The sequence below is a fragment of the Pristiophorus japonicus genome, chromosome 1, assembly GCF_044704955.1.
Source record: "Pristiophorus japonicus isolate sPriJap1 chromosome 1, sPriJap1.hap1, whole genome shotgun sequence".
Classification (NCBI taxonomy): Eukaryota; Metazoa; Chordata; class Chondrichthyes; family Pristiophoridae; genus Pristiophorus; species Pristiophorus japonicus.
This window is the reverse complement of record NC_091977.1, coordinates 251,658,487-251,685,600: the sequence shown is the minus strand read 5'-3', so window position 1 is coordinate 251,685,600 and position 27,114 is coordinate 251,658,487. Positions and strand designations below refer to the sequence as shown.

The window sequence follows — 27,114 nt, the reverse complement described above, 5'->3', positions numbered from 1 at the left end:
TAAGAAAGGAGGGAGAGAGAAGGCGGGTAATTATAGACCGGTTCGCCTGACATCAGTAGTGGGGAAAATGTTGGAATCAATTATTAAAGATGAAATAGCAGCGCATTTGGAAAGCAGTGATGGGATCGGTCCAAGTCAGCATGGATTTATGAAAGGGAAATCCTGCTTGACAAATCTTCTCGAATTTTTTTGAGGATGTAACTAGTAGAGTGGGCAAGGGAGAACCAGTGGATGTGGTGTATTTGGACTTTCAAAAGGCTTTTGACAAGGTCCCACACAAGAGATTGGTGTGCAAAATTAAAGCACATGGTATTGGGGGTAATGTACTGACGTGGATAGAGAACTGGTTGGCAGACAGGAAGCAGAGAGTCGGGATAAACAGGTCCTTTTCAGAATGGCAGGCAGTGACTAGTGGGGTGCCGCAGGGCTCAGTGCTGGGACCTCAGCTATTTACAATATACATTAATGATTTGGATGAGGGAATTGAATGTAATATCTCCAAGTTTGCAGATGACACTAAGCTGGTGGCGGTGTGAGCTGTGAGGAGGATGCTAAAAGTCTGCGGGGTGACTTGGACAGGTTAAGTGAGTTGGCAAACGAGTGGCAGATGCAGTATAATGTGGATAAATGTGAGGTTATCCACTTTGGTGGCAAAAACACGAGGGCAGAATATTATCGGAATGGCGGCAGATTGGGAAAAGGGGAGGTGCAACGAGATCTGGGTGTCATGGTACATCAGATATTGAAAGTTGGCATGCAGGTACAGCAGGCGGTCAAGCTGGCAAATGGTATGTTGGCCTTCATAGCTAGGGGATTTGAGTATAGGAGCAGGGAGGTCTTACTGCAGTTGTACAGGGCCTTAGTGAGGCCTCATCTGGAATATTTTGTTCAGTTTTGGTCTCCTAATCTGAGGAAGGACGTTCTTGCTATTGAGGGAGTGCAGTGAAGGTTCACCAGACTGATTCCCGGGATGGCAGGACTGACATATGAGGAGAGGTTGGATCGACTGGGCCTGTATTCACTGGAGTTTAGAAGGATGAGAGGGGATCTCATAGAAACATATAAAATTCTGATGGGACTGGACAGGTTAGATGCAGGAAGAATGTTCCCAATGTTGGGGAAGTCCAGAACCAGGGGACATAGTCTAAGGATAAGGGGTAAGCCATTTAGGATTGAGATGAGGAGAAACTTCTTCATTCAGAGAGTTTTAACCTGTGCAATTCCCTACCGCAGAGAGTTGTTGATGCCAGTTCATTGGATATATTCAAGAGGGAGTTAGATATGGCCCTTACGGCTAAAGGGATCAAGGGGTATGGAGAGAAAGCAGGAAAGGGGTACTGAGGTGATGATCAGCCATGATCTTATTGAATGGTGGTGTAGGCTCGAAGGGCCGAATGGCCTACTCCTGCACCTATTTTCTATGTTTCTATGTTCACAAGTGACTGCAAGGGTTGAATTCTGCTCTTAATCAGATCCAGGACTGAACCATGTTCATTCTGACAGTTGTGGTTTGTTTCTGGTGATGTTACTAATATGTATAACTGGGCTGATGTTTAATATTCTGGATGCAGCTGATTGTGTTCTTGGGGCTCCAGTGTTTGTTTAAGAACCGCTGACTAATCTTTCCCCTGAATTTCTGATGAGAGACCCTGAAATTTTACAATAAAATTATGAACTTATACTTCAATCCTAAAATAAACTTTGGTACAAAATCTATAATTCAGTGGCTGAAAGGTTCCACGGATTAACATCTGCAATGAGAAAGTGCTGATTAATCCTCCGTGACAATTCTTACTGACTTGCACATTACACACAGTGACCCCTCCATTATCCACCAGAAAGGAGAATGGAATTGATGGAGAATCAGTGTCCCCAAATGTTGCCCCTCCCATCTGGCACGGGAATGGAAACAAGTCCAGTCAAAGTAACTGGGTGAGTTAAATGTATTTACTCAGATGGGTGGAAGGTGGGAAGTGGTGTTCCACAGGGACCGGTGCTGGGACCACTGTTGTGCACCATTTACATGAACAATTTGGATTTGGGAATCAGAAGTACAATTTCAAAATTTGCAGATGACACAAAATTGGGAGGTGTAGTTAACACTGAGGAAGACTGTGATAGCATCCTTGTCCAATTATTCAGCTGTGTTAAGTAAATAGCGTCATCTTTTAATTTGCTTTGACTGATTACATCACTATATAGTTATATGAAAAACAAAAATCATTAACAGCTCCCAATTTCAGAATTGTCAGATTCAAACTCAACTTTTTCCAAGTACAATCTAACACTTCAAAAATTGTAATGGATGTAGGCGAGATATTGGGACTGTTGTCTAACACAATCCAAACACAGTGACACACAGACAGATGGGCAAGTGCAGCTTCACAGCGAATCCTTTCAAGCCTCACTAAAAATTGGCAGATTGGCATTTCATTGTTAATTAATGGGAGTTGTGATCTTTGTAAATTAAGAAAGGAAATACATGGAAATGTGTCAAAGAGTTCATTAACAGAGTGGGGCATCATCTCCCTTTAATTTCTATTTCTAACACCAGGCAACAGAAAAAGGTAATTACAACACGACATAAACAAACTCTTCAAAGTGTGAGGCATCACACTTCAGAACAGGGCTCAATTTTCCCCAGTGATGTTTGCCGTTGTTTTGGAGCAGGCTGCTTTTTCTGGCCGAACTTAAAAATCCAGTTTCCCCAACTCAATTAGTTACTTTTTTTCATTTAAAGGGGGCGTAACCAGCCACCTACACCAATTCTGGCCAGCTGATAGTTATTCTATTTCTGCTTCGGCCAGTGTATATGGTCTCTCTCTCGAGAAAACCCTTGCAGAGAGTTAAAAAAAATCAGCGAAGGTAAGTAAATCGGAGGCCATTCGGCCTGGGCTAGGGGCGGGAAGCGGAGTGGACCTGGACCAGGAAGGCACCTCACTCGGGGATCGGAGAGGGTTGGCGGGGGAGGGAGCGCACTGACCGGCATTCACTCAGGGCCACAGCAGACCGGGAAGGCATGCACTCGGGGGCCACAGTGGACCAGAGAGGGTCGCAGACACAACTTGCTCTTTAAAAATGGCCGATTGCAAACTCGGAGCTCTACTGCTCATGCGTGGCCATTTCAGCAACGTCAAGAACATAAGTTTTTTTTCCTGCGCATGCGCAGAAGGCCCGGCTGCGTTTTTTGTCGCAGACCGCAGGCTCCACCCCGAGGCGACTATCCATGCTGCGCGGCTCTGGATTACAGTAGAAACATCAGGGAAAGTTTGGACATGTTTTTCTGGCGCATTAAAAACCCAGTGTAACTCTGGCAATACACCAGAAAACGGGCTTGGGGAAAATTGAGCCCAACATGTCAGCCAACTCTTGCTACAAGCCTTAGTACAATCAACCTTTCAGTAGCTGCAGCCCTGATTTAAATATCTAGTAGTTTAACATGTCTAGCACAGCATTTGTATTTCTATGCAAAATGGACAAAAATCTATTTGTGACAAACACACAATTAATAATTAAATCATATTGTGATTGTGGGAATCAATTGTCACCTCTTGAGACCGTCCATGCCCAGTGGTCATGAAAGGTATCAAGCGTATGATTAGGCAGAGTCAACATGGTTTTATAAAAGGGAAATCGTGTTTTGAAGATGGAACTAGTAGGATAAGGGGGAACCAGTGGATGTAGTGAATTTGGATTTTCAAAAAGCATTTCATAAGGTGCCACACAAGAGGCTATTACATGAAATTAGGACTCGTGGGATTGGGGGTAGTATATTAGCATGGATTGAGGATTGGTTAATGGACAAAACAGAGAGTAGGAATAAACAGGACTTTTTTCAGGTTGGCAGGCTGTAACTAGCGGGGTACCACAAGCATCAGTGTTTGGGCCTCAGCTATTTACAATCCACATTAATGACTTCGATGAAGAGATTGAGTGTAACGTATCCAAGTTTGCTGATGATACAAAGTTAGGTGGGAAAGTAAGCTGTGAAGAGGATGCAAAGAGGCTGCAGCGATATATAGACAGGTTGACTGAGTGGGCAAGAACATGGAAATTGCAATACAATTTGGGGAAGTGTGAAGTTATTCACTTTGGTCGGAAAAACAAATAAGCAGAATTTTTGTTGAATGGTGAGAGACTGGGAAATGTTTGTATTCAGATGGACCTGGGTGTCCTTGAAAACAGAAAGTTAACATGCAGGTACAGCAAGCAATTAGGAAAGCAAATTGTATGTTGGCTTTTATTACAAAGGGATTAGAGTATAAGAGTAAAGAAGTCTTACTACAATTATACAGGGCATTGGTGAGGCCAAACCTGTACTGTGTACAGTTCTGGCCTTCTTGCCTAGGGAAAGACATTCTTGCCTTAGACAGAGTGCAACAAAGATTCACTAGACGGGTTCCTGGGATGAGGGGATTGCCCTATGAGGAGAGATTGAGTAGACCAGGCCTATATTCCCGACTGTTTAAAAGAATGAGAGGTGATCTAATTGAAACATATAAAATTCTTAAGGGGCTTGACAGGGCTAATGTTGAGAAAATGTTTCCCCTGGCTGGGGAATCTAGAACACGGGGTCACAGTCTCAGAATAAGTGGTTGACCATTTAAGACTGAGATAAGGAAAATTTTCTTTTCTCAAAGGGTTGTGAATCTTTGGATTTCTCTGCCCCAGAGAGCTGTAGATGCTCAGTCGTTGAATATATTCAAGACAGAGGTCAATACATTTTTGGAAACTAAGGGAATTAAGAGATATGGGGATAATGCGGGAAGGTGGAGTTGAGGTATAAGATCAGCCATGATCTTGCTGAATGGCGAAGCAGGCTCGAAGGGCCGAATGGCCGACTCCAGCTCCTATTTGTTATGTTCTTATGTTCTAGTAGACACCACATGCTCCCTCTTTAGGGTCATCCGGGCACAGACAAGACTGTGGAAGAGAGGCAGGCAGCCAGGATGACTCCCACCCCCCATGTGGCCCCGCCCATCCTGGACCTCCAAATTGCTGTTTTAGCCAGGCCCAAGAGCAGGTCTGTGCCTGGATGACCCTAAAGAGGAAGCATGTGGTGTATACCAGAACATAAGAAATAAGAGCTGCAGTAGGCCATTTGGTCCTTCGATCCTCCGGCTTACCCACCTCCTTCCGCACTGGGCAGCCAAAGATTAGGAGCGTGGGTCTAAACCTCTCACACTGAATATATACTGGGACGTGTTCTTAAGGCTGCAAAAAGCACATCTGGCCTTGGAGTCTGGTAGGCACTGAGAAACTTGCACATGACTGCTCCGTGTAGCACTTTCCACCCTAGATCCCCAATGGTGCAGGGAAGGACCCCCGTGTAGAAAGCCTTCTATTTTGGACCTCCGCCGGATGGCAAGATGACCCGCCCATCTGATTGAAACTGAAACCCGAGTACCCTGGTCCTCAATCACGGTGTGAAGTACGCTAGCCGCCAATTTTCCGTTACTTTTAACCTCAGGCCGGCCCAGTCTGGTTTAATTGCTAAATGTTTTCTAACTCAGGTTCAGGCCTGTCATTCTGAGGGAAATTTACAAGGCCTCATTTATTAGTGTGTCCCACCCAAGAGGCAGTTAATGGCTTTAACAAACTGGCAGGAAGGTTTTTTCTAAAGGTGGAAAGAGATGAACAACGCCATTAGCGATGCTTCAAAACTCATGGACAGAGAAATACATTTAATCAGTGCCCTGCTACAGGACTCAATAGCCACCCCCACTGGTGCAGTGTGTCTGCAGTTTGTATGGTCTACGATGACCAAGGTCAGGCTGCGTGGAGTCAAAGATCAGGTATCAGAATGGATGAAAATATGTCAACAAACTTCCCTTAACGCCAACCCTCTGATTTCTGTTTTGTAGCCGTCTTTCCATCCATTCTGCTGCCAGGCCCTTCACTCAACACGGCCCGACCTTGGCCCTCTTGTATATCTTACACACTGTTACAGATAGCAAGCTGGTTACAAACAGAAAGCCGAGAGTAAGGGTTAAGAGCAACTACTCAGCCTGGCAAAAGGTGGGAAATGGTGTTTCACAGGGATCGGTGCTGGGACCACTGTTCACCATTTACATAAACGGTTTGGACTCTGAAAGTACAATTTCAAAAGTTGACAATGACATCAAATTGGGATGTAGAATTAATACTGAGGAAGACTCACAAAGTGCAAGAAGACATTAATAAATTTGCAGAATGGGAAGGTAATTAGCAAATGAATTTTAAGATAGGTGGTGCTTTTTGGTATGAATAAGAAGGTTGCACATTATTTGGAAGATAAGTCTCTAAATGGGGTAGAGAAGCAGAGGGATACACAAATCACTAAAAGTAGCAACGTGGGTTAATACGGCCATAACAGAAGCAAACCGAGCACTGGGGTTCATTTCTAGAGGGATAGAATTTATAAACTTGTATAGAACTTTGTCTAGACGACACTTGGCGTAATGTACATCATCATCATAGGCAGTCCCTCGGAATCGAGGAAGACTTGCTTCCACTCCTGAAGTGAGTTCTTTGGTGGCTGAACATTCCAATACGAGAGCCACAGACTCTGTCACGGGTGGGATAGATAGTCGTTGAGGGAAGGGGTGGATGGGACTGGTTTGCCGCAAGCTCTTTCCGCTGCCTGTGCTTGATTTCTGCATGCTCTCGGCGTTGAGACTCGAGGTGCTCAGTGCCCTCCCGGATGCACTTCCTCCACTTAAGGCAGTCTTGGGCCAGGGACTCCCAGGTGTCAGTGGGGATGTTGCACTTTATCAGGGAAGCTTTGAGGGTGTCCTTGTAACATTTCTGCTGCCCACCTTTGGCTCGTTTGCCATGAAGGAGCTCAGAGTAGAGCACTTGCTTTGGGAGTCTCGTGTCTGGCATGCAGACTATGCGGCCTGCCTAGCGGAGCTGATCGAGTGTGGTCAGTGCTTCAATGCTGGGGATGTTAGCCTGAGTGAGGACGCTGATGTTGGTGCGCCTGTCCTCCCAGGAGATCTGTAGGATCTTGTAGAGACATCTTTGGTGATATTTCTCCAGCAACTTGAGGTGTCGACTGCACATAGTCCATGTCTCTGAGCCATACAGGAGGGCAGGTATTACGACAGCCCTGGTCATAGCTCTGGTCACCATATTATAAAAAGGATATCATCATAGGCAGTCCCTTGAAATCGAGGAAGACTTGCTTCCATTCTCAAAATGAGTTTGCAGGTGACTCTACAGTCCAATACAGGAATTACAGTCTCTGTCACAGGTAGGACAGACATTCGTTGGAGGAAAGGGTGGGTGGAGAATCTGGTTTGCCACACTCTCCTTTCGCTGCCTGCGCTTGTTTTCTGCATGTTCTCGGCGACGAGACTCGAGGTGCTCAGCGCCCTCCCGGATGCTCTTCCTCCACTTAGGGCGGTCTTTGGCCAGGGACTCCCAGGTGTTGATTGGGATGTTTCACTTTATCAAGGAGGCTGTCCTTGAAACGTTTCCTCTGCCAACCTGGGGATCGCTTGCCATGTAGGAGTTCCGAGTAGAGCGCTTGCTTTGGGAGTCTTGTGTCGGGCATGCGGACAATGTGGCCCGCCCAATGGAGCTGGTTGAGTGTGGTCAGTGCTTCGATGCTAAGGATATAGAGGCACTGGAGAAGGTGGAAAAAGGATTTGCAAGAATGATCCTAGAACTGAGAGGATATACTTATCAGGAAAGGTTGAACAGGCTGGGGGCTCTTTTCTCTGGAATAAAGAGAAGGCCGATGGGTAATCTATAAATGTCTTTAAGATTATGAAAAGATTATACAAGATGGACATGGATAAAAAATTTCCCACTCATGGGGGAGTCCAAAACTACAGGTCATAAATATAAGATAGTCACTAATAAATCCAATAGGGAATTCAGGAGAAACTTGTTTACACAGAGTGGTAAGAATGCGGAATGTGTTACCACAAGGAGTGGTTGAGGCAAATAGCATAGCTGCATTGAAGGATAAGCACATGAGGGAGAAAGGAATAGAAGGATAATGCTAGCAGGGTCCATAGAATCATAGAAATTCACAGCACGGAAGGAGGGCCTTTCAGCCCATTGTGTCTGTGCCGGCTATCAAAGAACTATCCAGCCTAATCCCACTTTCCAGCTCTTGGTCCATAGCCCTGTAGGTTACGGTACTTCAAGTGCACATCCAAGTACTTTTTAAATATGGTGAGGGTTTCTGCCTCTACCACCCTTTCAGACAGTGAGTTCCAGATGCCCAACACCCTCTGGGTAAATAAATTTCCCCTCAAATCCCCTCTAAATCTACCAATTACTTTAAATCTATAGCCCCTGTATATTGTCCCTTCTGTTAAGGGAAATAGGTCTGCCCTATCCACTCTATCTAGGCCCCTCATAATTTTATACACCTCAATAAGGTCTCCCCTTAGCCTCCTCTGTTCTAAAATAAAAACCCCAGCCTATCCAATCTTTCCTCATAGCTAAAATTCTCCAGTCCAAGGCAACATCCTGGTGAATCTCCTCTGTACCCTCTCTAGTGCAATCACATCTTTTCTGTAATATGGTGACCAGAACTGCACGCAGTACTCTAGCTGTGGTCTAACTAGTGTTTTATACAATTCAAGCATAACCTCCCTGCTCTTGTATTCTATGCCTTGGCTAATAAAAGCAAGTATTCCATATGCCTTCTTAACCACCTTATCTACCTGGCCTGCTACCTTCAGGGATCTGTGGACATGCACTCCAAGGTCCCTTTGTTCCTCTACACTTCTCAGTATCCTACCATTTAGACCCGAGCCTTTTACCTCTTTTACACTTCCTTCTCCCGCTTTTTCTCTTTCCATCCCTTGTCAATATCTAACGTGTTGTAAGACTGTGTGAAGCACCTTGGGACATTTTACTACATTAAAGGCGCTATATAAATAAAAGTTATTATTTAATGTGTATACCCTTGCCTTGTTAGCCCTCCCCAAATGCATAACCTCACACTTTTCCGGATTGAATTCCATTTGCTTCTGTTCTGCTTACCTGCTTCATTATCAACCACAGCCGATTTCAGTATCATTTGCAAACTTCTTAATCATAGCCCCTATATTCAAGTCTAAATCATTGATATATACCACAAAAAGCAAGGGATCTAATACTGAGCCCTGCGGAACTCCACTGGAAACAGCCTTCCAGTCACAAAAACACCCATCAGCCATTACCCTTTGCTTCCTGCCTCTGAGCCAATTTTGGATTCCAAACTGCCACTTGGCCCTGGATCCCATGGGCTTTCACTTTCATGATCAGTCTGCCATGTGGGATCAAAAGCCTTGTCAAAATCCATATAGACTACATCAAACGTGTTACCTTCATCGACCCTCGTCACCTTCTCAAAAAATTCAATCAAGTTAGTCAGACACGACCCTCCCTTAACAAATCCATGCTGACTGTCCTTGATTAATCCATGTCTTTCTAAATAAAGATTTATCCTGTCCCTCAGAATTTTTTCCAGTAATTTTCCCACCACCGAGGTTAGGCTGACTGGCCTGTAATTATTCGGTCTATTCTTTTCTCCCTTTTTAAACAAAGGTACAACGTTCGCAGTCCTCCAGCACCACACCTGCAGCTAGTGAAAATTAGAAAATGGTCAGTGCCTCTGCTACTTCCTCTTTTGCTTCTCTTAATAGATACATTTCATCTGGGCCTGGAGATTAATACTTTCTCTCTCACTATGTTTATTCACTAATATTTCGCACTCCTCATCCGATTGCAATGTCTACATTGCCCCTCTCTTTTGTGAAAACAGATGCAAAGTATTCATTAAGAACCATTGTCTCCACACACAGATTACCTATGGTCTCTAATAGGCCCTACTCTTTTAGTTATCGCTCTTAATGTATTTACAAAACATCTTTGGGTTTTCCTTTAATTTTACTTGCCAAATTTTTTTCATGCTCTCTCTTTGCTTTCCTAATTTCCTTTTTAACTGCACCCCGCACTTTCTATGCTCCTCTAGAGTTTCTGCAGTATTGAGCCCTTGGTATCTGTCATAAGTTTCCCTTTTTTTCTTTATCCTACCCTGTATGTCCCTTGACATCCAGGGGGCTCTAGATTTGTTAGACCCCCTTTTTCTTTAAGTGAACATACTTGCTCTGAACTCTCACTATCTCCTCCTTGAATGCCTCCCACTGCTCTCTGACACTGATTTACCTTTGAGTAGCTGTTTCCAGTCCACCTTGGCTAAATCCCATCTCAGCTTAGCAAAATTAGCTTTTCCCCAATTCAGAACTTTTATTCCTGGTCTATCTTTATCCTTTTGCATAACTACCCTAAATCTAACTGAATTAAGATCACTAGCACCAAAAAGATCTCCCACTGATACCCTTTCCACCTGCCCAGCTTCATTCCCTCCAACTATGTCCAGAACCGCCCCCTTCCTTGTTGAGCTTGTTGCATATTGGCTAAAAAAGTTCTCCTGAGTGCATTTTAGGAATGTTGCACCCTCTATACCTTTCACACTAATTTTATCCCAGTTAATATTAGGGTAGTTGAAATCCCCTACTATTACTGCCCTATAGTTTTTGGACTTATCAGAAATTTGCCTACATATTTGCTCTTCTATCGCCCTCTGACTGTTTGGGGTCTATAGTACACTCCCAGCAGTGTGCTCGCTTGTTTTTTGTTCCTTCAGTTCAATCCATATGGCCTCATTTGATGATCCTTCTAACTTATCATCCAGCTGCAATTGTTTCTGGGACCCCCTTCCTTTTTTACCCCCCCCCCCCTCCCAATCCTGTCTGAAAGCCCTGTAACCAAGAATGTTCAGCTGCCATACCTGCCCTTCTTTCAGCCATGTCTCAGTAATAACTATAATATCGTACTCCCAAGTGTCTTATCTGTGCTCTCATTGCATTGAAGTATATGCCATTTCACACTGCCAAACTCCTTTGTCTATTTTCTAACCCTTGTTTCCTCTGTCTTCCAAATTCACTTTCTATCCTTCTGTTTTCCAATTTCAGCTTTGTTTCTCTCTCTTCTGAATCTATTCTCAGGTTCCCATCCCCCTGCCATGCTAGTTTAAACGCTCCCCAACAGAAATAGCAACCCCCCCCAACGAGGATATTATTCCAGCTCTGTTGAGGTGTACCCGTCCGGCTTGTACAGATCCCACCTTCCACCAGAACCGGTCCCAATGCATCAGGAATCTAAAGCTCTCCCTCCTCCACCATCTCTCCAGCCAAGTATTCATCTGCTCTATCCTTCTATAGCTGTACTCACTAGCACGTGGCATCGGGAGTAATCCAGAGATTACTACCTTTGAGGTCCTGCTTTTTAATCTCTTTCCTAGCTCCCTCAAATCTGCCTGCAGGTCCTCATCTTTCTACTTATGTCACTGGTACCAATATGACCTCTGGCTGTTTTCCCTCTCCCCCCAGAATGTATTGTAGCGACTCAGTGATAACCTTGACCCTGGCACCGGGGAGGTAACATACCATCCTGGAGTTACGTCTGCGGCCACAGAAATGCCTGTCTGCTCCCCTATCGGATTTCCGACCACTATTGCTCTTCGACTCTTCTTCTTCCCCCGCTCCCCCGCCCTGCAGCTGAGCCACCCATGATGCGGTGGACTTGGCTCTGGCTGCACTCCCCAGAGGAACCATCGCCCCCCATCAGTACCGAGAACAGAATACTGGTTGGAGAGCGAGATGCACTCAGGGGACTCCTGCACTACCTGCCTGGTCCTCCTCTTCTGTCTGGCAGTCACCCATTCCCTCTGTGCCTGCGCACTCTTAATCTGCAGGGTGGTCACCTCTAGAAATGTGCTATCCACAAAGTTCTCAGCCTCATGGAGGCACTGCAATGACTTCAGCTGCCACTCAAGCCCGAAACCTAGAGCTCGAGTTGCTGCAGCTGTCAATACATTCTGCACATGCGGTCGTCCAGGCATTCCCACATAGTAACAATAATAATAACTTGTATTTATATAGCGCCTTTAACGTAGCAAAGCGCCCCAAGGCGATTCACAGCAGTATTTTAAGACAAAACAGCTTCAGTTAACACCGAGCCACAAAAGAAGAAATTAAGGTAGATGACCAAAAGCTTGGTTAAATAGGTAGGTTTTAAGGAGCATATTAAAGGAGGAAAGAGAAGTAGAGGCGGAGAGGTTTAGGGAGTGAGTTCCAAAGCTTAGGGCCCAAACATCTGAAGGCACGGGCACCGATGGTTGAGCAGTTATAATGTGGGATGTTCAAGAGGGCAGAATTTGAGGAGCGCAGACATCTTGTGGGGTTGTGAGGCTGAAAAAGATTACAGAGATAGGGAGGGGCAAGGCCATGGAGTAATTTGTAAACAAGGATGAGAATTTTGAAATCGAGGCGTTGTTTAACCGGGAGCCAATGTAGGTCAGCAAGCACAGGGCCGATGGGTGATTGGGACTTGGTGCAAGTTAGGACATGGGCTGCTGAGTTTTGGATGACCGCAAGTTTACAATGGGGGAGGCCAGTCAGGAGTGAGTTGGAGTAGTCAAGTCTAGAGGTAACAAAGGCATGAATGAGGGTTTCAGCAGCAGAAAAGCTGAGGCGGGGGCGGAGGCAGGCAATGTTAGAGAGGTGGAAAAAGGCAGTTTTAGTTATGCCGCAGATATGTGGCTGGAAACTCGCTTCAGAGTCAAATATGACACCTAGGTTGCGAACATTCTTGTTCACCCTCAGATTGATGCTAGGGAGAGGAATCGAGTCAGTGGTTAGAGAACGCAGTTTGTGGCGGGGACCAAAGATAATGGCTTCGGTCTTCTATATACTTAATTGGAGAAAATTTCTGCTCATCCAGTACTGGATGTCGGACAAGCAATCTGACAATTTAGACACCAAGCAGGGGTCGCGAGAAGTGGTGGAGAGGTAGAGTTGGGTGTCATCAGCATACATGTGGAAACTGACTGTGTTTTCGGATGGTATCGCCAAGGGGCAGTATATAGATGAGAAGTAAGATGGGGCCAAGGATTGATCCTTGGGGGACACCAGAGGTAACGAAGCGGGAGTGGGAAGAGAAGCCATTGCAGGAGATTTTCTGGCTACGATTGGATAAATAAGAATGGAACCAGGCGAGTGCAGTCCCACCCAGCTGGACGATGGTGGAGTGGCGTTGGAGATGGATGGAGTGGTCAACTGTGTCAAAGGCTGTTGACAGGTCCAGAAGGACAAGGAGGGATAGTTTACCTTTGTCACAGTCACAAAGGATGTCATTTGTGACTTTGATGAGAGCCATTTCAGTATCGTGGCAGGGTCGGAGACTAAATTGAAGGGATTCAAACATTGAATTCATGGAAAGATGGTCACGGATTTGGGAGGTGACAACACGTTCAAGTACTTTGGACAGGAAAGGGAGGTTGGAGATGGGGCACTCCATGGGAACGAGCTGCCCTGCCATGCATCTAGTTATTAGATTAATTAACTAAAGTTTTTAGTATATGCCTCTGCCCTTAGTTAAAGACTAAAATTGTTTGAACTGGTGCTCTCCACTCTCTGTCCTGCAACTGTTTGATGAAGTTAGAGTGAAATGAAGAGTGGTGGGAGGAGGCTCATGTGGAACATAAACACAGTCACAGACTGGTTGGGTCGAAAGGCCTGTTCTGGTGTTGTAGACTCTCTCTAACTCTATGTAACTATGTCTTTTGACTCCTGACGTAGCTGGATAAGCTTTTGCTATTATTACCACAATTGTGCTTCATCTTCTTTTCCAAATATCTCTCAGCTTCTCTAATGGCTGCTTTTGTCTTCCTCAATTGTGGGTGATGTTTCTCCCTATTCTGTAAACTGAATTTATCTTCTTTTGAACTGGGTTTAATATAGGACAGTTCAGCGAGTCGGGCATCAATCACCCCTAGACCTACGCTAGCAGGTAAAACCTCAGACGGTTCCTCAGTAAGGATTCCTCTGGTTCCTCACCATGCATTTGTCAGGATACCGAAACCCATCTTTCTTACAGTCCACTCCTGGAGGGAGTGGGCCCTGGAGCGGAGAGTCCACTCCACTCCAGGGCCCACTCCGAGCCTACAACCTTCAGCAGAGTCAGTGGTGGAGTTCCGCAGCGGGAGTGACCCCAAAGTAACTGTCGGGATCGCACCCCCATAGATATTTCGGTTCTGTGTATTTTTAATTATCCTGGTTTCTAACATGCAAACATCAATTAAACAGGGAATTCCTGGAAACACATTGCAGGTCCTTCTTTATCTGGAAGATCAAATGTGTGTTGTATAATTGTACCAGCAGTTAACAGGCTCCTGTGAACTCCTCTGTCTGCTATTTTTTTGCAGACTTTAATCAATTTATTTTAAACAGGTTTATGTTAAATCAATTAATGCCTGCTTAAAATGATAGATTCAGGACTATCACACAAACTCCTTAAATCTTCGTGGAATAATTACCAGTCATTTTTAGACTGGAAACTTAAACTTGCCATTTCACTTTCAGTCAGGAACACAACACACTGCAATTTGTGTGCGCTGGGCCCGTGCAGCAGAGCAGGTCTCCAGTCGTCTTGGTTAACTCTTGCCACTAGACCAAGACCTAGCTCTGTCAAGCCCTTGTGGTGGCTGGTGTGCAACGGCCACCACACGTTAAAAGAATCCATGCACAGGCATCTTCCACCCTTCAGGATGTAGTTTGGGATCTGAAATATTAGGTCCTTCATTGAAACACCTGTGAACTCATCCTTTAAAGTCATCCTCATTTCAAGGGACTATCTATGATGATGAAGATGATGATGCAGTTTTACACCAAGCTCTGATTTGACAGCACGTTTCCAGCATTCACCGCTGTTCTTCCCGACTCGAAACACAGTTGTAAAGGAGCCTTCTGTTCTGTGCCTAGGAACTCTGAACCATGGAAGAGAGCAGCTGGGACATATTCCTTACAGGCTTCACGTTTAATGCATAGCGACTTTGCTGTCAGTGAAGAGAGACGAGAAAGATCAAAGTGCCATTTGCCCCTCTCAGTCTGAAGTTCTGTGCCCGCTGTACGATCCTCCCCCCAGATTGTCCTTTCTGAGCTCCAGCCAGGAGATACTCAGGTGGGAAAGACAGTAATCTACAACAAAGTTTTTAAAAAAGAGAGCAGATTTTTGTGACATATATACAAACTATTAAACTCCAGCCCAGTTATAGGGGTTATTAACATCAGCAAAAACAAAACCCAGCTGTCAGAATGAACATGGTTCAGTCCTGGATGTGATGAGAGCAGCAATTACACCAGAATCCAAACCCTGCAGTCACTTGTGAATTCGCTGGTGTCTCAGGAGGTTATTTGACTGAGTGAATCTCTTCCCACACTCAGTGCAGGTGAATGGCCTCACCCCAGTGTGAACTCGCTGGTGTGTCAGCAGATCCTTTCTGCTTTTAAATCTCTTCTCACAGTCAGAACATTTAAAAGGTCTCTCATCAGTGTGAACAAGTTGGTGATCAGTGAGGTGGGATGACTGAGTGAATCCCTTCCCACATATGGAGCAGGTGAACGGTCTCTCCCCAGTGTGAACTCGCTGGTGTGTCAGAAGGTAGGAAGACTGAGTAAATCCCTTACCACATATGGAGCAACTGAACGGCCTCTCCCCGGTGTGCACTTGCTGGTGTCTCAGCAGGTGGGATGAACGAGAGAATCCTTTCCCACACACGGAGCAGGTGAACGGCCTCTCCCCGGTGTGGGTGTGTTGATGTGTCAGTAAATCCTTTTTACTTTTAAAATTCTTCTCACATATAGAACATTTAAAAGGTCTATCATCAGTGTGAACTTGTTGGTGTGTCTGAAGATGAGTTGAACAAGTGAATCCCTTCCCACACACAGAGCAGATGAATGGCCTCTCCCCAGTGTGAGTGCGTTGGTGTGTCAGTGACTCCTTTTTACTTTTAAAGCTCTTCTCACAGTAAGAACACTTAAAAGGTCTGTTATCAGAGTGAACAAGTTGATGTGTCCAAAGGTGGGATGACTGACTGAATCCCTTCCCACACACAGAGCAGGTGAATGGCTTCTCCCCAGTGTGAACTCGCTGGTGTGTCAGCAGATCCTTTTTGCTTTTATAGCTCTTCTCACAGTCAGCACAATTAAAGGGTCTCTTATCAGTATGAACAAGCTGGTGTGTAAGGAGGTTTGATGAAGCATTAAATCCCTTCCCACATTCAATGCAGATGAATGGCCTCTCCCCAGTGTGAACTCGCTGGTGCGTCTGGAGGCTGGATGACTGAGTGAATCCCTTCCCACACACGGAGCAGGTGAACGGCCTCTCCCCAGTGTGACTGCGTCGATGGGTTTCCAGCTCAGATGGGTAATTGAAGCCCTTTCCACAGTCCCCACATTTCCACGGTTTCTCCATGGAGTGGATGGCCTTGTGTCTTTCCAGGTTGGACAATCAGTTGAAGCCTCGTCCACACACAGAACACGGGTACAATTTCTCCTCGCTGTGAATGGTGCGATGTTTTTCAAGGCTGTGTAACTGGTTAAAGCTCTTTCCACAGTCAGTGCACTGGAACACTCTCACTTGGGTGTGTGTGCCTCAGTGCTTTTCCAGTCACACTGATGTTTGAAATCCTATCCCACAGACAGAACAAACAAACATTTCTTCTTCTACATTCAAAGTCTGATGAAATTCAGGTCCTCATAAATCGAGTGACTCTCTGTCAGATATTGACATGATGTTTGGTTTGAGTTTCCAGTCTGCAAATTCATCCCTTCCAATACGCTGTAAAAAAAAGTTTACAAAAGTCATTACTGTAGGTACAGGATAGAAATTCAGAACAGAAAATTCTAGTTTCTATGGAACATTCTTTACTCTCTTGTTCCCCCAAAGCTGTAAATCTCCATCCCACACATTCCCCCTCCTCCCTATGTTGAAATCCAAACCTGTTGCACCATCTCCAGCATTCTATCCTCCACTCCCAGTTTTCTCCGCCACCCCCGGCCCCGTCATTAAGGTGGAGTTAGACAGATTTTTGAACGATAAGGTAGTGAAAGGTCATGGGGAGCAAGCAGGGAACTGGAGTTGAGGCTTGGATCAGATCTGCCATGATCTTACTGAATGGCGGAGCTGGCTTGAGGGGCCTGTTCCTATTTCTTATGTTCTTAAATCAATGAGTCAATGATTTTCTCTTTTGGTCACTGGGAACCAGAAACCCCGCCCACCCTTTGTTGCTGACCAAGATAGCAGCGCATGCGCCGTGACCCCGCCCTGCCCAAGATGGCGGCCGGTGACCCCGCCCTGCCCAAGATGGGGGCCGGGCCTGTCAACGCGAAGCAAACATGGGGCCTGTGGGCTCTGACCCAGGGCCTGAGGCCTACCCGCCGGTCCAATTCCTCCTCTGTCCCCGGGAGAAAGTCTCAAAGCTGCCGCCCTGCAGCTGATGGACCCCGGCCCCGGGGACGGTGATTAGATTCTGAGGCCACTCCCGGGGTTTATAACCCCGCCTTGTGTTTAATTGTCCTGTCCGCCTATCCCGCCCTGTCCTACCGGTCCCGCTCTGTTCCCACTGCCATCGTCCTCCAGGCGGCCGCAACCTGCGCCTGCGCACTGGGCCCCAAGTCATTCAAATAGGGCGTATTCTGAACCGTGCCGCATTCTGGGTACGTACTGTTGCGATTCCTCATAGTTGATTGTTTCACGCCGATCAGCGGCCTGTCCTCTAACTAATACTATGGCTCTTGGGTGAGCAACGGAGAGGCGCATTTGGACTAGGAAGTGAGGAGAGGAAAATATATTTTTAAAATAACTTGACCGTTGACCTCTGCACCCCGATGACAGCACAATTACTATTTTAGGCACTTTAGGCATCATAAGAACATAAGAAATAGGAACAGGAGTAGGCCAAAAGTCTCCTCGAGCTTGCTCCGCCATTCAATAAGATCATGGCTGATCATCGACCCCAATTCCACTTTCTGCCTGATCTCCATATCCCTTGATTCCCCTGGACTCCAAAAATCTATCCATCTCAGCCTTGAATATATTCAGAGACTCAGCATCCACAGACTTCTGAGTGAAGAAATTGCTCCTCATCTCTGTCTTGAATCGCCTATCCTTTATCCTGAGACTGTGCCCCCTAGTTCTAGACACTCCAGCCAGGGGAAACAACCTCTCAGCATCTACCCTGTCAATCCCCTTCAAAATCTTGTATGTTTCAATGAGATCACCTCTCATTCTACTAAACTCCACAGAGTATAGGTTCATTCTACACAATCTCACATCATAATACAGCCTTACCCTCCCAGGAATCAATCTAGTGAACCTTCCTTGCACCGCTCCAAGGCAAGTATATCCTTCCTTAGATAAGGAAACCAAAACTGTGCACAGTAGTCCAGGTGTGGTTGCACATCCTTACCAGCGAATCCATTACAGACCCATTTCACGTCCAGACCGGGGTCAAACAGGGCTCCAACCCTCTTCTCAATCTTCCTCGCTGCCATGCTCCACCTCACTGTTGACAAGCTCCCCGCTGGAGTGGAACTAAACTACAGAACCAGTGGGAAGCTGTTTAACCTACGCCGCCTCCAGGCCAAGTCCAAGATCACCCAAATCTCTGTCGTTGAGCTGCAGTACGCGGACGACGCCTGCGTCTGCGCATATTCTGAGGCTGAATTCCAGGATAGTTGATGTATTCACCAAGGCATATGAAAGCATAGGCCTTACGCTTAACATCCGTATGACAAAGGTCCTCCATCAGCCTGTCCTCGCCGCACAGCACTGCACCCCAGTCATCAAGATTCACGGCGCGGCCCTCGAAAAAGTGGACCACTTCCCATATCTTGGGAGCCTCTTGTCAACAAAGGCAGACATTAATGCGGAGATTCAACATCGCCTCCAGTGCACCAGTGCAGCCTTCAGCGCCTGAGGAAAAGAGTATTCGAAGACCAGGCCCTCAAACCTACCACCAACCTCATGGTCTACAGGGCTGTAATAATACCCGCCCTCCTGTATGGATCAGAGGCATGGACGATGTACAGAAGACACATCAAGTCGCTGGAGATATATCACCAATGATGTCTCCGCAAGATCGTGCAAATCCCCTGGGAGGACAGACACACCAACATCAGTGTCCTCACCCAGGCTAACATCCCCAGCATTGAAGCACTAACCACACTCGATCAGCTTCGCTGGGCAGGCCACTTAGTTCGCATGCCAGACATGAGACTCCCTAAGCAATTGCTCTACGCGGAGCTCCTTCATGGCAAACGAGCCAAAGGTAGGCAGCGGAAACATTACAAGGATACCCTCAAAGCCTCCCTGGTGAAGTGCGACATCACCACTGACACCTGGGAGACCCTGGTCGAAGACTGCCCTAGGTGGAGAAAGTGCATCTGGGACGGCGTTGAGCTCTTCGAATCTTACCACTACGAGCGTGAAGAGGTCAGGCGCAGGCAGTGGAAGGAGCACACGGCAAATCAGCCCCACCCCCCCTTTCCCCGACGAATGTCTGTCCCACCTGTGACAGGGTCTGTGGCTCTTGTGTTAGACTGTTCAGCCACCAAAGAACTCACTTTAGTAGCGGAAGCAAGTCTTCCTCGATTCCAAGGGACTGCCTATGATGATGATGATGCTGCAAGGCCCTGTACAATTTCCTTATCCTTATACTCCAACCGCCCTGCAATAAAGGACAACATGCCATTTGCCTTCCTTATTGCTTTCTGCACCTGCACGCTAGCTTTCTGTGTTTCATGCACAAGGACATCCAAACCCCACTGAATACCAACATTTAAGTTTCTCACCATTTAAAAAATATTCTGTTTTTCTAATCTTCCTACCAAAGTGAATAACCTCACATTTCCCTACAATGTACTCCATCTGCCACCTTACTGCCCACTCACTAAGTCTATCTATATCTCTTTGCAGATGCTTTGTGTTCTCCTCATAGTTTACTGTCCCATCTAGCTTTGTATTGTCAGCAAACTTGGATACATTATATTCGGTCCCTTCATCTAAGTCATTAATATAAATTGTAAATAGCTGAGGCACCAGCATTGATCCTTGCAGTACCCCACTGGTTAAAGCCCGCTAATGTGAAAAAGACCGTTTATCCCTACTCTCTGTTTTGAGTGATAGACGTAAATCTGTGGTTAAGGTGATACAGTCAGGGGTTGGGATTAGGGATTATGTTAGTGATTCAGGTTAGGATCTTACAGTTAGGAGTCAGGGTTCGGAACCGGGGTTCCAGTTAGGGTGCTAAATTTAGGGTTGGGGATACCAAGGCTAGGAGAGGCACTCTGGAAGGTATGGGTAGTCGGGGCTTGTCCACGAGGGTAACCAAATTTATGAGAACTGAAATAATTGAGAATAAGACAGGAGAAAAGGCCCAAAAATGGAACAATCGGTAGCGGGAAATCAATTAGTCTCCTCTTATCATGGAAAAAAACCAAGGCATTGACACACTGCGTTTAAAATAAAGCTGATTTATTTGGCAACTATCCAGAATCAACATCGCTAAAACAGATTATCTGGTCATTATCATATTGCTGTTTGGGGGAGCTTGCTGTGCCCAAATTAGCTGCGGCATTTGCTACATTACAACAGTGACTACACTTTTTAAAAAGTACTTCATTGGCTGTAAAGCACTTTGGGACGTCTGGTGGTAATGAAAGGTGCTATATAAATGCAAGTCTTTCTTTATTTTTTAATATTAAATTCCACCCCAGTTAGAGGGATTATTAGAAGTGTTAATAATCCCAACAAAAATATCTCAACTGACAGAATGAATATGGTTCAGTCCGAGATGTGATTAACAGCAGCATAAACACCAGAATCCAACCCCTGCAGTCACATATGAACTCGCTGGTGTTTCAGCAGGTTGGATAACTGACAGAATCCCTTCACGCACACAGAGCAGATGAACAGCCTCCCCCTCGTGTGAACACACTGGTGTGCCATAAGGTTGGAGCAACTAAACAGTCACTCATCAGTGTGAACTCGCTGGTGTTTAATGAGTCCCGCTGAGCTTTTAAAGCTGTCCCCACAGGCAGACTTTTTCAGGCTGTGTAACCGATTAAAGCTCTTTCCACAGTTAGTGCACTAGAACACTCACACTCGTGTGTGTGTGTGTATTTGAAATCTTTTCCCACAGACAGAACAGAAAAATATTTTTCCTTCAATATTCAAAGACCGATGATATTCAGGTCCTGATGAATCGAGTGACCCTGTCAGATCTTGTTGTGATGTTTGGTTTTGGTTTCACGTCTGCAATTCCTATCTTCAAATGCCTGTAAAAGGAGTTTACTAAAGTTCCCATTGTAAGTACAGGGTAGAAATTCAGAACAGACAATTCTAGTTTCTGTGGAACAATATTGCCTCTCTTGTTCTCCCAAAGCTGTAAATCTCCATCCTACATACTCTCCCACCTCCCTGTGCTGAAATCCAAACCTACCACAGCATCGGCAACATTTTTTTCCTGCACTGCCAGTTTTCTCCTTTCCTCCACTCTGTTTGGGTTCAGTTCTACATTCCCTTTGTGCAGAGTGAGAATAAAATCAATGAGTCAATGATTTTCTCTCCTGGTCACTGGGACGCTGAAGCCCCACCCACTCTGTGTTCCTGGCCAAGATAGTCCCGCATGTGCCGTGATCCCACCCTGTCCAATATGGTGGCCAGTGACCCCGTTCACCCGAGTGGCTGGGCCTGTCACTGCGGTGCAAACACGAGACTTGTGGGCTCTTAGTCGGGGCCCGTGGACTGCACCCGGTTTTTATAAAGCTTCTCAGACCACCAGGGTCCAATTTCTCCACTCCGCCCACAATCTCCTACTGCCTCATGGAAGCATCTCTTCCACCATCATCATCATCATAGGCAGTCCCTCGAAATCGAGGAAGACTTGCTTCCACTCTCAAAGTGAGTTTTCAGGTGACTGAACAGTCCAATACGGGAATTACAGTCTCTGTCACAGGTGGGACAGACAATCGTTGAAGGAAAGGATGCATGAGGAGTCTGGTTTGCCACACGCTCCTTCCGCTGCCTGCGCTTGTTTTCTGCATGCTCTCGGCGACAAGACTCGAGGTGCTCAGCGCCCTCCCAGATGCTCTTCCTCCACTTAGGGCGGTCTTTGGCCAGGGATTCCCAGGTGTCGATGGGAATGTTGCACTTTATCAAGGAGGCTTTGAGGGTGTCCTTGAAACATTTCCTCTGCCCACCTGAGGATTGCTTGCCATGTAGGAGTTCCGAGTCGGGAGCTTGCTTTGGGAGTCTGTGTCGGGCATGTGGACAATGTGGCCCCACTCCACAGAACTGATCGAGTGTGGTCAGTGCTTCGATGCTGGGGATGTTGGGCTCATCGAGAACACTGATGTTGGTGCATCTATCCTCCCAGGGGTTTTGCAGGATCATGCGGAGACATCGTTGGTGGTATTTCTCCAGTGATTTGAGGTTTATGGTCTACAGGGCTGTAGTGGCACCTGCCCTCCTGTTTGGTTCAGAAAAGTGGTTCATATACAGCATCTCTTCCACTTCAAACTATCGCTACCACTCGCCTTGCGCATGCCCAGAGCACAGTCCAGTCCTGCGTATGCGCACTGGGCTCCTGTAGTCATTGATAGAGCACTTTCTGCCGCATCAAGGATTCTAGGTAAATGCCCCGTCATTGAAAAACCCAATTGGTGAAGAACTTTTTTTAACATTCCAGCATGATTGGGGCTGGAGAGACCATTAACAAAATTAATCAATAAATTATACAGAATCTCACATGCCCAGTCCCAACGCCATTGTGCCAAGTACGGTGGCTGCCACTTTTCAGATACTAACTTGTACCTCAGGCCCTGCCAAGTCTGGTTTAATTACTAAATGTTTACTAATTGTGTTTTCTAAACTCAGTGTAGAAATGTTATTCAGAGGGAATCCTGCGAGGCACGGTTTTTTGTGTGTCCTACCTGAGAAGCTGCTAATGGCTTGAATAAGCTGGCACCAATTTTTTTTTCAAAGCGTAAAGGGATGAAAAATGACACTGGCAATACATCAAAACACATGGGACAGAGAAGTCCACTTCAACTCAATATCGATTCCCTCCACCACTGGTGCACTGTGTCTGCAATATGTACAATCTACAAAACGACCAAAGGTCAGATTATCTGGTGTCAAAGGTCAGGCTGTGTGGAGTCAAGCAGCGTGTTTTTATGAAAAGATGGCTACAAAACAGAAATCATAGAAAATCATAGAAAATTACGACACAGAAGGAGGCCCATCGTGTTCATGCCAGTCGAAAAAGAGTTACCCAGCCTAATCCCAGCTTCCAGCTCTTGGTCTGTAACCCTGTGGGTTATGGCTCTTTAAGTGCACATCCAAGTACCTTTTAAATGTGGTGTAAGTTTCTGCCTCTACCACTCTGCCAGGCAGTGACTTCCCGACCCTACCACCCTCTGGGTGATGAAATGTTTCCTCATCTCCCCTCTAATCCTTCTACCAACTACTTTAAATCTATGCCTCTTGACTATTGATCCCTCTGCTAAGGGAAATTGGTCCTTCTAAACCACTCTATCTAGGCCCATCATAATTTTATACACCTCAATTAAATTTCCCCTCAGCCTCCGCTGCTCCAAGGAAAATAACCCCAGCCTATCCAATCTTTCCTCATAGCTAAAGGTTTCCAATCCTGGCAACATTCTCGTACAACTGCACCCTTTTAGTGCAATCTTATCTTTCCTGTAATGTGGTGACTAGAACTTCACGCAGTACTCAAGTTGTGGCCTAACTGTTCTTGTATTCTATGCCTCGGCTAATAAAGGAAAGCATTCCGTATGCCTTTTTAACTATCTTATCAACCTGTCCTGCTACCTTTAAGGATCTGTGGATATATACTCCAAGGTCCCTCTGTTCCTCCACACCTCTCATTATCCTCCTATTTATTGGGTATTTCCTTGCCTTGTTGTCCCTTCCTAATTGCATTACCTCACACTTTTCTGGATTGAATTCCATTTTCCATTTTTCTGTCCACCTGACCAGTCCATCACTATCTTCTTGCAGTCTAGAGCTTTCCTCCTCACTGTCAACCACACGTCCAATTTTTTTCATCTGCAAATGTCTTTATCATGCCTCCTACATTTAAGTCTAAATCATTAATATATATCCCAAAAGTAAGGGATCGAATACTGAGCCCTGTGAAACCCCACTAGAAATAGCCTTCCAATCGCAAAAGGTCCCGTCAACCATTACCCTTTGCTTCCTGCCGTTGAGCCAATTTTGGATTCAATTTGCCACTCTCCCTTGGATCTCATGGTCTTTTACTTCTTTGATCAGCCTACCATGTGGGACCTTGTCAAAAGTCTTGCTAAAATCCATGTAAACGACATCAAATACACTGCTCTCATTGACTCTCCTTGTTACCTTCTCAAAGAACTCAATCAAGTTAGTCAGGTACGACCTTCCCTTAACAAATCCATGCTGACTATCTTTGATTGATCCGTGTCTTTCTAAATGAAGATTTTTCCTGTCCCTCAGAATTTTTTACAATAATTTTCACACCACTGAGGTTAGGCTGACTGGCCTGTAATTACTCATCTATCTCTTTCTCCCTTTCTAAACAATGGTACAATGTTAGCAGTTCTCCAATCCTCTGGCACAACTCCTGTAGCCAGGGAAGATTGAAAAATGATGGTCAGAGCCTCTGCAATTTCCTCCCTTGCTTCTTTTAGTAGCCCTGGATATATTTCATCTGGTCCTGGCGATTAATCTACTTTCAAGGATGCTAAACCCCTTAATACATCCTTTCTTACTATGTTTAACCCGTCCAATATTTCAATATCTTCCTCTTGAACCTCAACATTGGCATCGTCCCCCTCTTTTGTGAAGACAGCCATAAAGTATTAATTTAGTTCCTTACCCACATCCTCCGCCTCCAAAGAGAGATCACTATTTTGGTCCCTAATAGGCCCTACTCTTGCCTTCGTTATCCTCTTGCTCTTTATGTAATTGTAAAACATCTTCGGGTTTTCTTTGATTCTATTTACCAGTATTTTTTCATGCCCTCTTTTTGCTTTCCTAATTTCCTTCTTAATTTCACCCCTGCACTTTCTATACTCTTCTAGGCTTTCTGCAGTATTGAGCTCTCGATATCTGATATAGACTTCCTTTGTCCCTTATCTTACCCTGTATGTACATTGTCATCCAGGGGGCTCTACATTCGGCACTTCTACCCTTTTTCTTTGTGGGAATATGTTTACCCTGAACTCCATATACCTCCCTCTTGAATCCCTCCCACTGCTCTGGCACTGATTTACCTTCAAGTCCACTTTCCAGTCCACTTTTGCTAAATCACTTCTCAGCCTAGTAAAATTGGCGTTCGCCCAATTTAGAACCATTACTCCCATTTTTTCTTTGTTCTTATCCATAATTATGCTAAAACTAGCTGACTTATGCTCATTACCACAAAAATGCTCACTCACTGCTACTCCTTCCATCTGCCCAGCTTCATTCCCTGATACTAAATCCGGAACTGATCCCCGCCCCCCTGCACACACACACACTCTTGATGGGTGTTGTATATGAATAAAGAGTCTGACTGGATACTGTGAGCTCAAAGTAAAGTGTGACCATAGTCTTTTATTACAGGCTCCAGAGTAACTTTCCAGCCTGGGAGGCTTCCTTAAGTACCTGTGTTCCCAAGGGATTGTAGGATCCCTTGGGACTCCAGGGGATGAGCCCTCTGGTGGCTGTACAAGGTAAATACAAGTTTACATACATAACAACACTCCCCCAAAATCAACAATGTAATTATTTACAAGGTGATTCGATCTTGGTCTTTTCTTTCCCTGGTTGATCGTCTCGGTGCAAATGTTGGTTTTGGTGAATCATTTGTTGGGCCCTCGCAGGGCTGCTGTGCAGCTGGCCTTGCTGGGCTGCCTGGTGTGGTGAGTCCTGCTGGGCTGCTGTGGGTGATGGGTTCTGCTTCATGGCCAACCGCGGTGTCAGTTGCCACTTGTGTGTATGTTGGAGGGTCAAAGAAGGTAGGGTCCAAAATGGGTTGCTCAGGATAGCCCGTGAATCTGAGTTTGATTTGGTCCAAGTGTTTCCGGTGAATGAGTCCATTTGAAAGTTTGACCCAAAACACCCTGCTCCCCTCTTTGGCCACAATAGTGCCGGGAAGCCACTTGGAACCTTGTCCATAATTCAATACAAATATAGTATCATTGATTTCAATTTCGCATGACACATTTGTGCTATCATGATATGTACTTTGTTGAAGCCGCCTGCTCTCTACCTGTTCATGTAGATCAGGGTGAACTAACGAGAGCCTTGTCTTAAGTACCTTTTCATGAGCAGTTCAGCAGGTGGAATCCCAGTGAGCGAGTGGGGTCTCATGCGGTAGCTAAGCAGAGCTCGGGATAGGCAAGTCTGCAGTGAGCCTTCAGTTACCCTCTTCAAGCCCTGCTTGATAATTTGCACTGCTCTCTCTGCCTGACCATTGGATGCTGGTTTGAACGGGGCAGATGTAACATGTTTGATCCCGTTACGGGTCATGAACTCTTTGAACTCGGCACTGGTAAAATATGGCCCGTTGTCACTCACAAGGACATCAGGTAGTCCGTGCATGGCAAACATGGCCCGCAGGCTTTCAGTGGTGGCAGTGGACGTGCTTGCCAACATTATCTCACTTTCAATCCACTTGGAGTACGCATCTACAACCACTCGGAACATTTTACCCAAAAATGGGCCTGCATAGTCGACATGGACCCTGGACCACGGTTTGGAGGGCCAAGACCATAAACTTAATGGCGCCTCCCTGGGTGCATTGCTTAACTGCGAGCATGTGTTACATCTATGCACACAGGACTCTAAGTCCGCATCATACCGGGCCACCAAATGTGGGATCTGGCTATCGCTTTCATCATTACGATGCCTGGGTAGGTACTGTGGAGGTCACTGATGAAAGTGTCTCTACCCTTCTTGGGGACCACTACCCGATTGCCTCACAGAAGACAATCTCCCAGTATAGACATTTCATCTTTGCACCGCTGGTGCAGCTTTATCTCTTCCTGCATTTCTACTGGGACACTGGACCAGCTCCCGTGAAGCTCACAATTTTTTAATAGGGACAGTAAGGGGTCCTGGCTCATCCAGGTTCTAATCTGTTGGGCTGTGACGGGTGATTGCTCACTCTCAAATTCTTTCATAACCATGACTAGATCTGCGGGCTGCGCCATTTCCGCCCCCGTGGTGGGCAATGGC

General features: G+C 45.9%; 1 protein-coding gene across 1 annotated transcript; it reads right to left on the bottom strand.

Moving 5' to 3' along the window:
* Positions 1–14,022: 14,022 nt before the first annotated feature.
* On the bottom strand, positions 14,023–17,484 carry LOC139269692 (zinc finger protein 235-like). Its single transcript, XM_070888389.1, has 2 exons — positions 17,434–17,484; positions 14,023–16,668 (listed from the first exon to the last, which is right to left on the bottom strand). The coding sequence occupies exon 2, from the start codon at positions 16,300–16,302 to the stop codon at positions 15,208–15,210; it is 1,095 nt and encodes a 364-aa protein (XP_070744490.1). The 5' UTR covers positions 16,303–16,668; positions 17,434–17,484; the 3' UTR covers positions 14,023–15,207.
* Positions 17,485–27,114: the final 9,630 nt, after the last annotated feature.

What these genes read in the sequence shown, in the direction of transcription:
- LOC139269692 (XM_070888389.1), bottom strand. Translation starts at nt 16,302, where the DNA reads ATGGAGAAACCGTGGAAATGTGGGGACTGTGGAAAGGGCTTCAATTAC.